Consider the following 16,304-nt stretch of genomic DNA (forward strand, 5'->3'; position numbering starts at 1 on the left):
TGCATGCATTCACTGCTGAGTGACAGGTGAGAGATCGAGATGGAGGTTAAAGCTGATACACCCCGCAGGCAAACAGGATTTGCTTACATATCAGCACACTGAACCGCTCACGTGACACTACCAGCAATGGTAGCGCATGGAGCACAGTGTATGAAAACATTGGTAGGATGTACAATCTCTGAACTAATCTTCTTTGTTCAATAATAAACTAACATTGCTGAAGAGACTGATCATGGAGGATTAATGGTTAGGGCGGATATGTGATGGGCGGATACATGACAGATTACTGTAATTCCAAGCTCCGATCCTGGTTATGTACACAGTTGTCAAAGGTGTTGCTCACCCTGGTTAGACACGCTGACATGAGCGTCATCTCCCACCTCCCCATTCTAAATTTCTCTCTTTTTTTAAAATATACACCCGGCATAAATGCTAAGCATGCAATGTATCTCAACAATATATTAAGGTTAGTTAAATCTGTATTTTAATATAAGCCTCCTGCATGCAGGGGTCCTGGTGACCCCCAGTACACCACTGAGGTAATTTATTCACAATTTTTTTTTTTATCTGGATGTTTGCCAGTGCTAATAACCACAAGACATGTAATCACTAGAAAATGTTCCTATAAGGTCTATTTTTAGTGGATTTCATTGAGAGCGATGGGGCAATTGCATTAGCCTTTAAGCTTACCCCCTCATAATGCTAGAAAAATAAATGGGACATTAAACGTAAATCACTAAGGTACTGTAAATCAGATTACACTGCTTGCAGTAAAAACAAATTCCAATCTTATTATCAATTTCCTTTTCCAATACCTTGCAGAGCATCTGCAGTTTTTTTTATAGCTGCACAACAGTTTTCATTTATTTTACAACCTCTATTGCTATACATATTATTTGCCAACCTTTTTTGTATTCTATTTCACAAATAGTTCTTTAAATATTTAGTCTATAAAACATACTTGTGCCAAATAACCCCTGGTACCATAGTGCATTTTCCAGCCCCTTAAAGAGAAGAAAGACTGGGATACAAACTTAATGTGGAAATGAATGGTTTAAGTTGTTCTGCACTAAGTACCATAAACAATCAATCTATGTGTCTCATAGCTATTTAAGATCTGATGTTTGTTAATCCAACTATCAATATAAAAATAAACAAAACAAATAGTTCAGTGGAAGCTCTCTCTGCTTCACTTTTCTTTCAGCCTCTGATATGAGTTGCAGTTCTTTGTTTCACCACTGGGGTTCATGCACAGGTGAGTATCAGTTCAATAATTATACTCCAACAATCATTGTAATCCCAGTATTTAACTGTTGCTTCTCTTCACAGGTTTCACCGGTAAGTAGACAGGACACACAGCGCTATCAGTGGTCTTTGTAATTCCAGTGCTTTGAAATAAAGTTCCTTTTTACATAATGTTTTAGTCTGTTGTCTTTTGTTACAGTCTGTTTTTACTCTAACAGGTTTAAACCAGTAAAGTACTTGATTCTCAGATATTGCATGCCCAGGTGTAATGTTTGATATAACAGTCCTTTGAATTGTGCTGTTCTCCCCACGAACACACAATGAAGTGTTTTGCAATAATCGTTCTCTTTTATAATACTTCCTGCCAGAGTGCATAAAACAAATGTCAAGTTTTTCAACTCACTAAAACTTGTTAACACAAAGTACAACAGCTTTTTTTTTTTTTTTTAGCTTTGCCACACAGACAATTTTAACTGTAGCAGACTTTTGACTTTACAAAATTTTCACCACACACTCTCATGCTTATTTACGTAAGGTTTAAGCTAACTAACATTTCGTCAATAGCGTCTACTCACAGTATCTCCGCTCCAATATATATTGTGGCAAAGTCATACATGGATATAAGTTATAGGTGGTTAGGGTGCAGAACCTCCAGTCTAGAATAATGTATATAGTATTGTGTGCAGTATGTGGGGGTGTTAGTTTGGTCTACCCACCACTAGTGGCCGTTAGTCTTGGAAATACAGGTATTGAGTGGGTTCTAGAAGCTTCTGATGCAGAGCTGGCAATGGAACATGAAACAAGCAATGTGATTGGTCGAGCAAGGTTCCAGCTGTCTGTATATTGGATGGATATGGACAGTTGGAGCCTTGTCACATATTCGAAATCACTGCGCTGCCCCGCAGAATTTAAAGTACCGGTAGCCATCTTGTATAAGTTACAGATGTAAAGTAACTATAAATACTATAAAAATCCCAAAAGTTGTAAGTATACATGTTGATTTGGAAGAAAAATTAAATGAACTGGAAGATAGCAAAACAGAAAGAAATACAAAAAAAAAAAAAAAATCGCTGTCTTTATACTCACCCACCCCGACTTTGTCACTTCAAATGTATTTTTAGCGGTTTGTAAATGCTACAGAGAAAGGAAATGACACTTCTGCACATTAACCACCCCTCGTCGACACTGACCTTGAAAAATTAAATTAAATCCAAGACGTTATTGCTATTTTTTTTTTACTCTTGTTCTGCTGAAACAGCATCTTGTGCACTCACAGAAAAAAAAAATGAATTCAGTTCCATTTCAACTCCACCTCCTGGTGGATGTTTTTAATGGCAATGTGCAATTCAACACATAAAAAATAAATATTTACTTACTTTTGCATTTTTCAATTAAATTTACTCAGCTTAACACTAGAACTGCCACGGTTATACTCATACCTAGAACCGTTGCCGGCAGTCATGATGACGATTACATTTTTAACAACCTCAGTATTAAAATGAAATACAAACTATTGGATACAACTCAAAGTTTTATTCAGACACATCATATCAAACATCTGCACAGCTGAAACATCATATTTAAATTAACAATTAAACATAAAAGGGTTTATTTACTAACTTACCACATATATAACACACTACTTCAAAAAATGAAAAAAAAACTATAATAAATTAAACATTTCAAAAGAAACTAGTATTTAAACAGGTATATGTACATACAAAACTGTAAAAACATAACATAAAAAAATAACTGAATTCCCATTATGTAAAGTTGATGTGCTTTCAGGGAAATGGACTTAAAAATAGCACCCTAAGTACACCATCTCTAGGCAAGCCCTGATTCAGTGGAGTGTAGATTCAAGAGAGATGTCAGGACTGCCCAGTCCCTGACCACCTTCCGGCACCTCCTCAAGACACAACTCTTCAGACAACACCTGTAAAACTCAACTCTTCTGGACAAGCACTCTGCCTTTAATGCACTTTAACTTGCACTTATCTACTCCCTATTTTACTATAGTTAATCCTGCACTTAACCCAATCTGTAGTATATTGTATTTCACTTGCACTCGTATCTAACCCTGATGTAACTATCAACACTGTTATCTGCTCTTGAACTGCCCCGATATCAAATCGTACTGTGTTTTGTATTTGCTCCTATTAGGACTGAAGTCATTGTATTTTGTATCTTGCTCTTAAATGTACTGTAATTCTTGATATGTATTTTTATGTATACAACTGTAAGTCACCCTGGGTAAGGGTGTCTGCTAATAAATAAATAATAATAATATCGATGTTGCGTTTTGCATACGGCGTGGGACCTGAGGTTTCAGTCAAAACATTTTGTGCAGCCCGTCTTCCCACAGCGTCAACACCAGGATTTATAATTTCCCAAATAGGGCCATCCTTCCCAGTCTCTTGAATGCCTGTTCGTGCTAGTGATGCAGCTGGAGTCACTGGTGAAACAGAATCAGAGGCTCAATTAAGATATGAAGGTAAAAACAAGTGACCATGTTATAAAATTTAGAAACAGAATTGCCTCAAAATAAGTTCAAGGCAAAAAAATTCCTCAAAATTTCAAAGTGAAAAAATGCTTTGATTCGAATTGCCCATTGAAACGGGTGACACGCTGCTCTGCAAGCTGGTGTTTGTGACAGCAAATAATTCTTGTAGCATAAAGAAAGGTTCAAAACTAATTTTGTTAAGAAAACCAACCATATGCATGAGCAAACCAACCATATGCATGAGCAAAGGTTTGAAGGTAAAAGCTTGCTGATATGGCACTTTTAATGTCTATAGGCTGGTTCTGGATCATATCGTAGCAGCAAATGAAGGGGACCGGCTTTGTCTGTGGCTGTATTGCACTCCGGAACTGTTTCAGCTGTGCGCTTATACTATGCCAGACTGTTAACTTGCAGGACTTAATTGCTTGCACCATGCGGCAGGGTGCTGGGACTTGGCACTGGATCAGACACGGGGGTCACCAGGTGCTGTTCACGTGAACCCCATGTGGCTGTACAGGACTCTGATTGGGTGAGGACTGTTATAATCTTTTACATTGTTATTTGTTAAAGGTCAGTGGGCTCTGGTTGGCCAATCCTCACATAACTTTGTTTCTTTATCTGGGTCTGAGGGGGGATGTGGGAGGGTGCGGGTATTCACTGACACGGGAGACAGAAATGGTAGTTGACAACACCACACAGGTGCTCAGTTTTATTATTTTCTTTTGGTACTCTGGTGAGGTGTACCGATTTCGTTGAGCCCGTAGAGGGCGCTTGTGGTCCGTGGTCTGGCTACCAGCTATGGTATCCAGAACCAACGGGGAATACCACGGCAGGGTACTCAGCTGCAGTCCCGCACTCGCAGGTGCTCACAAATTATAACAAACGAAAAAGGCAAAAAGAAACAGGGAAAATAAAGCACAGTAAGGAAAAACTACAAAATAAATGTGCTGCACTTCGCAGCGTGAATCTCCCCAGTCGCCGCTACCCGTACGACCCGGGACTCCGTCCTACACTCTGCTGTCTCACTATAACAAATACTGGGGCTGCCCAATGATCCCGCACTTTCCCCTTTCTTTCTTTAAAATTATTTTCTTTGATTTTCTTTCCGGGCGTTTGTTATCCTCCCGTCTGTTGGTAGGCAAAGCGAGACCGCCTTGCTCGCTGTTCCAGTTTAAAGGGGCAGATCTGAGGAAACAACAGAGTGTTACTTTATAGGTTAGCAATCCCATTAAAGTCCGCCTCCCAGCCACTCAGAGAGGGGAAAAGCACACACCCCCTCTTCCCCACCTCTCCGTGTCACCGCCATGACTGGCAGGCAGACCCAACGGGACTGCCGCCCCCTTCCTGCAGCATCGCGCATGCGTCAGACGGCCAGTCCAGGTCTCTCCCTGTTACATATCCTCCCCCCCAGAATGGCACCACCGGTCCATTCGAAATCCTACACCCCCATGCCTTCCCGAGAGAAAAAATCAGCATTTAGATGGAGCTTACCTGCTCGGTGGACAACCCTGAAGGCATAGGGCTGCAGGGCCAAGTACCACCGCGTGATTCTGGCATTGTTATTTTTCATCCGGTGAAGCCATGCCAAGGGGGCATGATCTGTCACCAGGGTGAAGTGTCGCCCCAGGAGGTAGTACCGGAGTGACTCGACTGCCCATTTTACCGCGAGACACTCCTTCTCGATGGTACTATAGTTCTTTTCACGGGGAAGGAGCTTCCTGCTGATATACAGGACCGGGTGCTCGCTTCCCCGCACCTCCTGAGACAACACTGCCCCGAGACCTGTCTCTGACGCATCCGTCTGCAGGGTGAACCTCTTGCTGAAATCAGGACTGCATAGCACTGGCTTGCTACACAGCCTTCGCTTCAGAGCGAGAAAGGCCCTCTGGCACGGCTCCGTCCACTGAACCGTATTTGGGGCAGCCTTCCGGGTGAGGTCTGTCAAGGGAGCAGCGAGCGTGGCAAAGTTCGGAATGAACTTCCTGTAATAGCCCGCTAGTCCCAAGAAAGAGCGCACCTGGGTTTTGGTCGTAGGGACCGGCCAGTCAGCCAAGGCTTTCACCTTAGCAATCAGCGGTCTGATCTGGCCGCCCCCTACTCGATACCCCAAATACTCCGACTCACTCTTCCCAATGGCACATTTCTTTGGGTTAGCAGTGAGCCCAGCCTCCCGCAAGGATTGCAATACCGCCGCTACCTTACACAGATGACTCGGCCAATCCTCACTGTGGATAACCACGTCATCTATGTAAGCAGCGGCGTACTGCTGATGGGGCCGCAAAATGCGATCCATCATCCGCTGAAAAGTGGCTGGTGCTCCGTGCAACCCAAAGGGCATGGTCCTAAATTGGTATAACCCGAAGGGAGTCGAAAACGCCGTCCTCTCTCTGGATTCCGGGGTCAGGGGTATCTGCCAGTACCCCTTCGTTAAATCCAGTGTCGTCATAAAATGAGCCGTGCCTAGACGCTCCAGCAATTCATCTACCCGGGGCATAGGATAAGCGTCAAACCTCGATTTTTCATTAACTCGCCTAAAGTCAATACAAAATCGTGTGGACCCGTCCGGCTTATCCACTAAAACAATCGGACTGTTCCAGTCACTTTGGGACTCCTCTATTACCCCCAGTCTGAGCATTTCGTCAATTTCCGTTTTTATTACCTGTCTCTTGCGCTCAGGTATGCGGTACGGCCTCTGGCGAACTAGCGCCCCCGGCTCAGTCTCAATGTGATGGTGGGCTACTCGAGTCCGGCCCGGGACGGGAGAAAACACATCAGGAAATTCCGTCACAAGGGCCCGAGCCTGACATTTCTGTGTTGGTGTCAGATTTTCTGCAATCTGTACCGACCCTGTTTTCGCCACCACAGAAAGATCAGGTCCCAGGTCTGTGACGTCATCTGCCTGCGCCACTACCAATGCCTCCGGTTGCAGCCAGGGCTTCAAGAGGTTTATATGATAAATGTGTTTCTCTCTCCGTCGCTCCGGCTGGCAGATCTCATAGTCCACCTTCCCAACCCGGCGTGTAACCTCAAAGGGTCCTTGCCACTTAGCCAGAAGTTTCGACTCAGAACTGGGTAATAATAGAAGTACTTTATCCCCCGGCTGAAATGTGCGCAACCGGGCTCCTCGGTTGTATTGCGTCTCCTGTCTGTGCTGAGCCTGCTGCAAATTGTCATGCGCCCATTTTCCCACAGACTCAAGACGTTTGCGCAGGTCCAACACATACCGGACTGTATTAGTCGAATTGTCCTGCTGTTCCTCCCACATCTCTCGGACCAGATCGAGCACACCCCGGGGTCTTCGCCCATACAGCAGCTCGAATGGCGAAAAACCCGTGGAAGCCTGGGGTACCTCTCTGATCGCAAAGAGAAGGGGAGGAATCAGCTGGTCCCAGTAACGCACATCACTATTAATAAATCTGCGCAACATGTTCTTAAGGGTTTTATTAAAACGCTCCACAAGACCATCGGTCTGAGGATGAAACACCGAGGTCCTAATGGTCTTAATCCCCAAAAGTTTACATGTTCCGCGGATTAGTCGGGACATAAAGTTGGTGCCTTGGTCGGTTAGTATTTCTTTGGGAATCCCTACTCGGGAAAAGACCTTCACAAGCTCGTTGGCAACAGATTTGGCTGAGGCAGAGCGAAGGGGAATGGCCTCGGGATAACGCGTGGCGTAATCCAGAATGACCAATAGGTGTGTGTATCCCGCCGCACTCTTCTCCAGCGGCCCAACCAAATCCATTCCAATACGCTCAAACGGAGCTTCCACTAGGGGCAACGGCACCAGTGGGGCTCGTGGGACGGCTCTAGGACTAGCCTTCTGACACTCCCCACAACGTTCGCAAAAACGTCTGACGTCACCATCCAGCCCCATCCAGTAGAACCGTGACACAAGCCTTGCTTTAGTCTTATCCCTACCCAGATGACCAGACAAAGGAATAGCGTGAGCCAGCCGCAGTAAATCCTCCTTAAAGGGATGAGGAATCAGCAACTGGTGACGCACTTCCCCGGTCTGGGGCAATTTGTCAACACGGTACAGGAGGTCTCGAGCGATTTCAAAGTGAGGGTACGTGGCGGCGCGCCTGGGCTCGACCACCCGACCATTAACCACCGCTGCTTGGTCAAAGAGCCTGCCCAGCACGTCGTCACGCCCTTGCTCGAGTCGGAAGTCACGGGAACGAGCTAAAAAATCAGCTCCCATGGCTTCCAGCTCGGGATCAGGTCGGTCCTGAGCGGAGGCAGCCGAACCAGACCCCTGCGCTGGCTCCGCGGTCTCCCCCCCAGACTCTTCACCAATCGCCCCCACCTGAAACTTCTCAAGCCCCTTCCACTGCCAGCCCTCATTCTTAGCAGCCCGGCGCTCCCGTTTAGTTTTACGGGGTTTAAATTTATGACAAAACCACTCCGGGTCGCGAAAGGGAAAGATCTCTCCAATTACTTCCTCTTTCTTAGCCAATAGGGAGGACGGGGCCGTCAGGGCAGCCAACCAACTTTTGAATTGCCCACAGTCCCGTCCCAGAACTACCGGGACCGGCAATCGAGGGCACAACCCCACCTGCACCTGTGTCATCTGCTGGCCAATTTTCATCGTTATGCTAACCTTAGGATAAGAGCGTACATCCCCATGAATACATTTAATATGCACCCGACCCAATATTTGTTTATGCCCCGGTGAGATTAGGCTATCCTGTATTAGGGACTGACCACACCCTGAATCCAGGAGCGCCTGGGTTTGTGTACCATCCACGGTTACAGGAATAACAAAACCCGTCTGCTGGAGTGACTGAGGTAATTGAACATGCTTACCTGGTCGGCTGAGGTCACATTCCATCACGGGGCAGTCCCGCGCGATGTGGCCCACCTCCCTGCACGTCCAACACCTTGGTGGGCTGGTTTCTCGTCCCGGAGCTTCAACAAGGGGTGGAAACACTGGAGCCATCAAAGGGGCTCGACGGTAAGGTGGCCGCGCGAGACCCCGGTCCGACACCGCGGCAGCCCGTGGGTAACCCCACCCTGCCCCAGTTCCCGGGCCGGGAGCTCCCGCCGACACCCCCCGTCCAAATACCTGTCTACCCCTTCCCCCCAGTCCCTTCGCCTTCTCCGGGGCCAGTGGAGGGGGTGATACAGCAATTGTACTCCTTCCAGGCAGTCTTGCTGGCGTTGGCTCTGCTGCCTGGTACTGTTCCGCCAACTCGACCGCCCGATCTAGAGTGGCAGGTGCCTGCCGTTGCACCCACAGCCGAGGTGCCGGTGCCAAGCACTCCAGGAAGCGCTCCACCACGATCACCTCCACTATCCTGGCTTTGGTACTCGCGTCGGGGTTCAGCCAGCCCATGGCGTAATCCTTTAAACGATGCGCGATCGTTCTGGGATGCTCCTCTGCGGAGAACCGTTCCTCCCGGAACTTTCGCCGGTACCCCTCTGGGGTAGCCCCCACGCGGTTAAGGATGGCCGCTTTCAGCGCGGGGTAGTCCATCATCCTCTCAGGGGATAGCGTTCTCGCTGCTGCCTGTGCCTCTCCCGTCAGCTGGGGCAAGAGGTAGCTGGCCCATTGTGCCTGAGCCCACCCGGCCGAGGTCGCCATGGCCTCAAACACCTCCAGGTAGGCTTCGGGTTTATCCTCGGCTGTCATCTTTGTGGGTCTCTGTAACCTGGGGTCAGGACCTGCCGGTCGAGCAGCCCCCTGCACCGCAGCAGTTAGGGTCTGGCGCAGGAGGTCCATCATGGCCGCAAATTGGACGGCATCCATTCCTTCTCCTTTGGTGGGTGCACTGCTTTGTTTGGGCAGTGCCAGTGAATCCCACTTCTGACACCACGTGTGGGAGGGTGCGGGTATTCACTGACACGGGAGACAGAAATGGTAGTTGACAACACCACACAGGTGCTCAGTTTTATTATTTTCTTTTGGTACTCTGGTGAGGTGTACCGATTTCGTTGAGCCCGTAGAGGGCGCTTGTGGTCCGTGGTCTGGCTACCAGCTATGGTATCCAGAACCAACGGGGAATACCACGGCAGGGTACTCAGCTGCAGTCCCGCACTCGCAGGTGCTCACAAATTATAACAAACGAAAAAGGCAAAAAGAAACAGGGAAAATAAAGCACAGTAAGGAAAAACTACAAAATAAATGTGCTGCACTTCGCAGCGTGAATCTCCCCAGTCGCCGCTACCCGTACGACCCGGGACTCCGTCCTACACTCTGCTGTCTCACTATAACAAATACTGGGGCTGCCCAATGATCCCGCACTTTCCCCTTTCTTTCTTTAAAATTATTTTCTTTGATTTTCTTTCCGGGCGTTTGTTATCCTCCCGTCTGTTGGTAGGCAAAGCGAGACCGCCTTGCTCGCTGTTCCAGTTTAAAGGGGCAGATCTGAGGAAACAACAGAGTGTTACTTTATAGGTTAGCAATCCCATTAAAGTCCGCCTCCCAGCCACTCAGAGAGGGGAAAAGCACACACCCCCTCTTCCCCACCTCTCCGTGTCACCGCCATGACTGGCAGGCAGACCCAACGGGACTGCCGCCCCCTTCCTGCAGCATCGCGCATGCGTCAGACGGCCAGTCCAGGTCTCTCCCTGTTACAGGGGATAAAAGAGGGTGCATCATGTGTGTGTTTGTGTGTAGATTCAAGAGAGTGGAGAATCGTGCAATGAGGTGTGTTATTTGCTGAGAACATGTTGTTGCAAATAAAGAGCCGTGACAGAGAGAGAATGAATCCTGGTTATAAACAGCTTTTCACTCACTGGACTTGTTTTTCACTCACTGACTATGTTTGTGTTTGTTTGTCTTGTGTTGTGTTGTGTTGTTTGCAACTCTGTTTGGACACACTATTATTTTGGGATTGCAACCCTTGTTTTAGGCTGCATGTTACACATAGTTGTGTATCACCAGCCACCTATTATTTTGAAAAAGGATTTCTAAAGGAAACCAAAAAAATAAAATCTCCTTTGACCTTGGAACTGTGTGTGGTCACATTATTTACTGCACAGCATCACTTCCACACCCGCGCACTACTAACCACTTTGACACAAGAGCATGCCGGCTGTTAAACCATGCTCTGTTGTCAAGACTGCCTTCTTTTTCCGATAGCAATTTCATCCTGTGCTACATTATTATTATTATTTTGTCTCCATGAAGTAGGCTTCCTTTCCTGAAAGAGGCTTATTTATTTATTTATCAATAAAGCCTGACTGACTCAGCAATATCTGTTTTACCATTCTGACATCAAATTGTGGAGTCAAAAAGTTTTCCAGTTAATTTTCAGACAAGACAAAGGTCATGCTTATTGGCTTTTGTCATATTTTACTTTATTTTCCTTGAGTTGACTTAACTCAGGGGGCAGCAGTGTGGAGTAGTGGTTAGGGCTCTGGACTCTTGACCGGAGGGTTGTGGGTTCAATCCCCAGTGGGGGACACTGCTGTTGTACCCTTGAGCAAGGTACTTTACCTAGATTGCTCTAGTAAATTGTATGTAAAATAATGTAATATTTGTATAATGTGAAATAATGTATAATGTGATATCTTGTAACAATTGTAAGTCGCCCTGGATAAGGGTGTCTGCTAAGAAATAAATAATAATAATAATAATAATAATAATAATAATAATAATAACTGAAGTTTATGTTCTGAGTGTGACCACATTTCCCTTTCTCCACCAGTACCTAATGCAGACAAACCAGACCGTTCCCTTATCTCGTCATAGACCCATAGTAATGTAATGCTTGAATACGATTTCAAAACATGTGCTATCCTGGCTGCAGCCTATATCATAACTGTAATAAAGTGAATTGAGTATCTGGATGAGTTGCTCACACCAGTGATTCAAGGAACAATGGGGACACCTGTTTCATCCTGTGTGCAGTTTCTTACTTTTAGTTTGTATCATTGCCCAGCAGATGTATCAGAATAGAGCATGCATAAGGGGTGCTGTCATAGCTCAGTTATTTCATATACTTCTAAGTCCATGTTTTAAAGTAGATATATTTCTGTGCTATGATTCTGCTTCTTATCTATTACCCAATGGCAACACATTAGTAGGTGTGTTCTAGCATGAGGGAATTCCCTGCATCTCTCTAGCCTATTGCTTCAAAACTATTGCATAACCTAAAAGAATATTCATCAAATGCAGTTTTATATTAATCAAACTAAATCAATCTAATTGTATAGGTGAATGGAACTGCTTCTCCACCTGATAAATACATTAAAAATCTCAATCGTGTGGATAAAGCTCAATCCCACTGATGTTATTTGCCTAGTACTCTGATTTAAAATTCTTCCTTAAGCATGGCTGCTAGCTGGCAACAATTCCTAGAAAATGTTAGAAAGACTACATTTTCCAGAGTTCCACACTGCTGACTGTGGCATCACATGCACACAAAGGAGAGCATGTGGGATAGGTCACATGATGCTGTTTGGCTGCTGAGTCCCTCAAGCTGCTGCAGCTGAGCTGATTGCTAGACACACAACGCTGTAACCCCACAGGCAGGTAATGTGCAATAAACCTTTTATTTTATTATTCATGCATTAGTTAAATTGCTGCTTCTGTGCTTTTCCCATGCAAGCTGGAAGCAGGGAGAAGGTTCATGACTAGCTCCAGTCATGTCTTGTGTGGGAGCTGCTGTCTCTAGGCCACTTCACAGGATTTCAAGTGTATCAAAGATGGAGATGGGAAATGTGAAGGAAAACAAGGCGAGCCAGGAAGCTCTTTTGAGAGCTTTGGCTTCAGGGCTTCCATACTGCACACAAGGAGTGGATAGTCCTGGCTCCCTTCTCTCTTACTTTATGGTACATCTATATGAATTCATACGTCAGGATTAAAAACAACTCATGCACACATACAGGAGCTGTTTGAGTCACGCATACTGCGCATACAAACAGTGACCTCAAACACTGAAAAGAAATACAATGCATATTGTATGCATGAAAGTCATAATGGCTGATAAACCATCTTTATATAAATATTGTGTAACATAAACTAATGGTGTATGTTTGTATGTCTACAAGTAGAGTTTATAGTAGTAGTAATTTATCGGGAAAACAGTAACTGTCAGTAACATTTCATTGTCAACTGTCTTCTATTTTAAATGAACATACTATTGCTGGATATTTAAATGAACACACTATTGCTGCATCTGAACACATATTATCAATCAATCTGAATTTCTAAAGCAATGTTGATGCTGAAATTGTAATTGTAACGCCTTAGGCTTTCCTGCAGAAAACTTTGCAATTTGTGAGTCTGGGAACATGTCTACTACAGATTTGCTGAACTGGGCACAACATGTAAAGGTCTCTGCATATGTAACTTTCGATCTCTGTTTTTCCTTTGGCAACGAAAGATGTTATTGAAGCGCTGTTTTTTTGAGCATCACTGTTTTTTTTGTGTTTTTGTGATCTCTCGTGCATACCACAAGCATCATCATTCTTACTCCCACATCCTACCGTTAAAAAAAGCCCTGCAAGCTTACAGAAAGTAAGTCTCTTTTCAACGTTGCTTAAGATTATGTGACAATATGTTGTGGTCCAAGAAGCTTGAAATTTGCATCATATATATATATATATATATATATATATATATATATATATAACTGCAGTGTACAAAATTGAAGGCATATGAAAGAAAATGTTTTTTTAAAAAATGTACAAAAGCCCTTCTTCAGCTGTTTAAAAAGAAAAGTAAACACAGTGCAATAAACTTGTTGTTAAAATACACACACACATATATATATATTTCTTTTTTTAACCGGACGAGGAGGGCTTGCACGCGCAGCCATCGTAAATAGTCAACTGTGTGAGCTTGCCTCATGCACTGAATGCATGCCTGCCACACAAAAGAAGTGTTGCAATGCTAGTAACCAGAATTACTTTCATGTGTTGTGTCATAACTTTTCCAATGCACAATGGTCTGCTTGGCTAAATAAGGAACATTGTCTGATTTTGAAACTTCCTGAATAGCAACTCGTGAGGGCGTTATATGTCCCCACGTGTTGCTACAACTGTTTAAATAACGTACATGTAATTGTTCTTTTCATTGTTAATATCTTGACAACTTTTTTATACTTATAGCTTTAAAGTCTGTTTCAAAGCTCTTATCAAAATGGCCACTCTAGTGCACTGGGGTTTGAGATTGGTCCTTTAAATCACTGCAGTAAAAGCGATTTAAAAAATAAATAAATAAATAACAACAAGTGCTCAGGATTTTCTGTTCCGTACCACATCATGGATTGTTATTGCTGTGTTACCTGTTTGACAATGTGAACAATAATCCTTACACTATCAGTGCACTAGAGCAGACAGTTTGATAACAGCTTTGAAACAGACTTTATACACTTATAAAGTTATAAGTGTAAAAGATTGTCAGGATGTTAACAATGAAAATAAAAATTACAGGTATGTTATTTAAACAGTTGTAGCAACACGTGGGGATGAAGCAGTACCAAGGACAGCGACTCCAGCTGCATCGCCAGCATTAACAGGCATTCAGGAGACTGGGAGGGATGGCACTATTTGGGAAATTATAAATCTCTGTGTTGACGCTGTGGGAAGACGGGCTACACAAAATGTTTTGACTGAAACCTCAGGTCCCACGCTGTACGCAAAAAGAACATCGATATTATTATTATTATTATTATTTATATCTTAACAGACACCCTTACCCAGGGCGACTTACAGTTGTATACAAAAAATACATATCAAGAATTACAGTACAATTAAGAGCAAGATACAAAATACAATGAATTCAGTCCTAATAAGTAAATACAAAACACAGTACGATTTGATATCGGGGCAGTTCAAGAGCAGATAACAGTGTTGATTGTTACATCAGGGTTAGATACGAGTGCAAGTGAAATACAATATACTACAGATTGGGTTAAGTGCAGGATTAAATACAGTAAAATAGGGAGCAGATAAGTGCAAGTTAAAGTGCATTAAAGGCAGAGTGCTTGTCCAGAAGAGTTGAGTTTTACAGGTGTTGTCTGAAGAGTTGTGTCTTGAGGAGGTGCCGGAAGGTGGTCAGGGACTGGGCAGTCCTGACATCCGTAGGAAGGTGGTTCCACCACTGTGGGGCGAGGGGGGAGAAGGAGTATGCTCTGGAGGCAGGGGAGCATAGCGGAGGTACAGTTAGTCTTCTACTGCAGGCGGAGCAGAGAGGTCGGGTGGGGGTGTAAGGAGAGATGAGGGTCTGGAGGTAGCTGGGTGCAGTCTAGTCAAGGCATCGGTAGGTGAGTACAAGAGTCTTGAACTGGATGCGTGCGGTTATCGGGAGTCAGTGGAGTGTGCGAAGCAGTGGAATAGCGAGGGAGAAGAGAGGCAGAGAGAACACCAGGTGAGCAGCAGAGTTCCTGGATGAGCTGGAGTAGACGGGTGACAAAAGCAGGGAGGCCGGCCAGGAGGGAGTTGCAGTAGTCTAAGCGGGAGTATTTATACTTAACGCTATACTGTAGCAGAGGCACATAGGATTGTGGCAGGGAGCCCCGCCCCTGTGCTGTTTTTGTGTTTTATGTTGTATGTGGTGTGTTATTGTTGGTGTATATATATATATATACATATATTGGTGCACGGGATATAATGTGGGATATGTAGCACGAGTGATGTAAACTGTATATTTGTATTTATGCACGAGGATTGCACAATCAATTCACATGCAAATTTAAAATATGTAGTAGTATGTGAGCATAGGGATGGCCAAATTAGTTCACGTGCTGGGATTCAAGTGAATTAATTAGCAATTCAATCCCGGCACAGCTGTATATATAGATGCACGATCAGGGTTGGTGTGTTCGCAGAGGAGAACGAGAGAGTGAGAGAGAGGAGAAATAAAAATGCTATTCATGCTGGAAAGACCAGCACGATACTTTTTGGGGATTTGTCCACTGTCTTTTTGTCTGTCTATTTATTTTGGGCAACATGCCGTTTGTTTTGTTCAGTGTTTTGTTTAAACATTTTATTTGTTCATTTAATTAACAGGCGCAAGCAGCGCATTCACTGCACAACTCTGTGTCATTCAGTTCCTGATCTGACGTCGCCACACGAGCAATCCGTGACAGTAATATATCTGAATAAAAATGCTTTTAAAAATCAATTTTAAAATCATTATGAAACTACCGTCAACAAATTCCCTAGGGCCGACAGAAATGTTTTAACCCTTTGCAGTCCATTTAGTCAGCACGTCTCAGGCGCGTCAGATCCAATTTATTTTCACACAAGCAGTTTATTTTAGACATGCTGTTTAAAATATTTTTTTCACAATAAAACAGGTTTAAAAGGCACTGCATATCAACAGGACACTCATCTCCAGTACTGCATCTCCAGCCCTGCCCCACCCCTTGTTCGCTGTATTTTTCACATACCTCTTCATAGTCGTGCATACCGATAAATCATCTCCTGATCACTCGTTTTATCACCAAACTCCTCAATAATGCGATCCAAGTCATTATTTTATTACTATAACATCTCAAAAAGCTCTGCAAATGTCCGTGATATTCTCAATTCAGTCCCTTAACTCTTTCAGGACCAATCATTTTTCAGTGAGATGCTCCCCCAGGACCAGGCATTTTTTGGC

General features: G+C 44.4%; 2 protein-coding genes across 3 annotated transcripts in view; one reads left to right on the forward strand and one right to left on the reverse strand.

Annotated features, from left to right (window-relative positions):
* Positions 1-4,390: 4,390 nt before the first annotated feature.
* On the reverse strand, positions 4,391-10,321 carry LOC131736929 (uncharacterized). Its single transcript, XM_059022732.1, has 2 exons — positions 6,408-10,321; positions 4,391-4,933 (listed from the first exon to the last, which is right to left on the reverse strand). The coding sequence occupies exons 1-2, from the start codon at positions 9,495-9,497 to the stop codon at positions 4,865-4,867; spliced, it is 3,159 nt and encodes a 1,052-aa protein (XP_058878715.1). The 5' UTR covers positions 9,498-10,321; the 3' UTR covers positions 4,391-4,864.
* Positions 10,322-12,138: 1,817 nt separating this feature from the next.
* The window catches only part of tsnare1 (T-SNARE Domain Containing 1), a 265,495-nt gene continuing 261,329 nt past the window's right edge, over positions 12,139-16,304 (forward strand). For both annotated transcript variants that reach the window (XM_033999014.3, XM_034917187.2), the window contains exon 1: positions 12,139-12,227. The gene's annotated coding sequence lies outside the window, so the exon portion shown is untranslated. The remainder of the gene's footprint in view (positions 12,228-16,304) is intronic.

This window comes from Acipenser ruthenus, chromosome 4 (assembly GCF_902713425.1).
Source record: "Acipenser ruthenus chromosome 4, fAciRut3.2 maternal haplotype, whole genome shotgun sequence".
Lineage (NCBI taxonomy): Eukaryota > Metazoa > Chordata > Actinopteri > Acipenseriformes > Acipenseridae > Acipenser > Acipenser ruthenus.

What these genes read in the sequence shown, in the direction of transcription:
- LOC131736929 (XM_059022732.1), bottom strand. Translation starts at nt 9,497, where the DNA reads ATGGATGCCGTCCAATTTGCGGCCATGATGGACCTCCTGCGCCAGACC. An exon ending in TACCTGAGCGCAAGAGACAG is followed by an intron (nt 4,934 to 6,407) that starts GTAATAAAAACG and finishes TTGTTTCCTCAG; the next exon opens with ATCTGCCCCTTTAAACTGGA.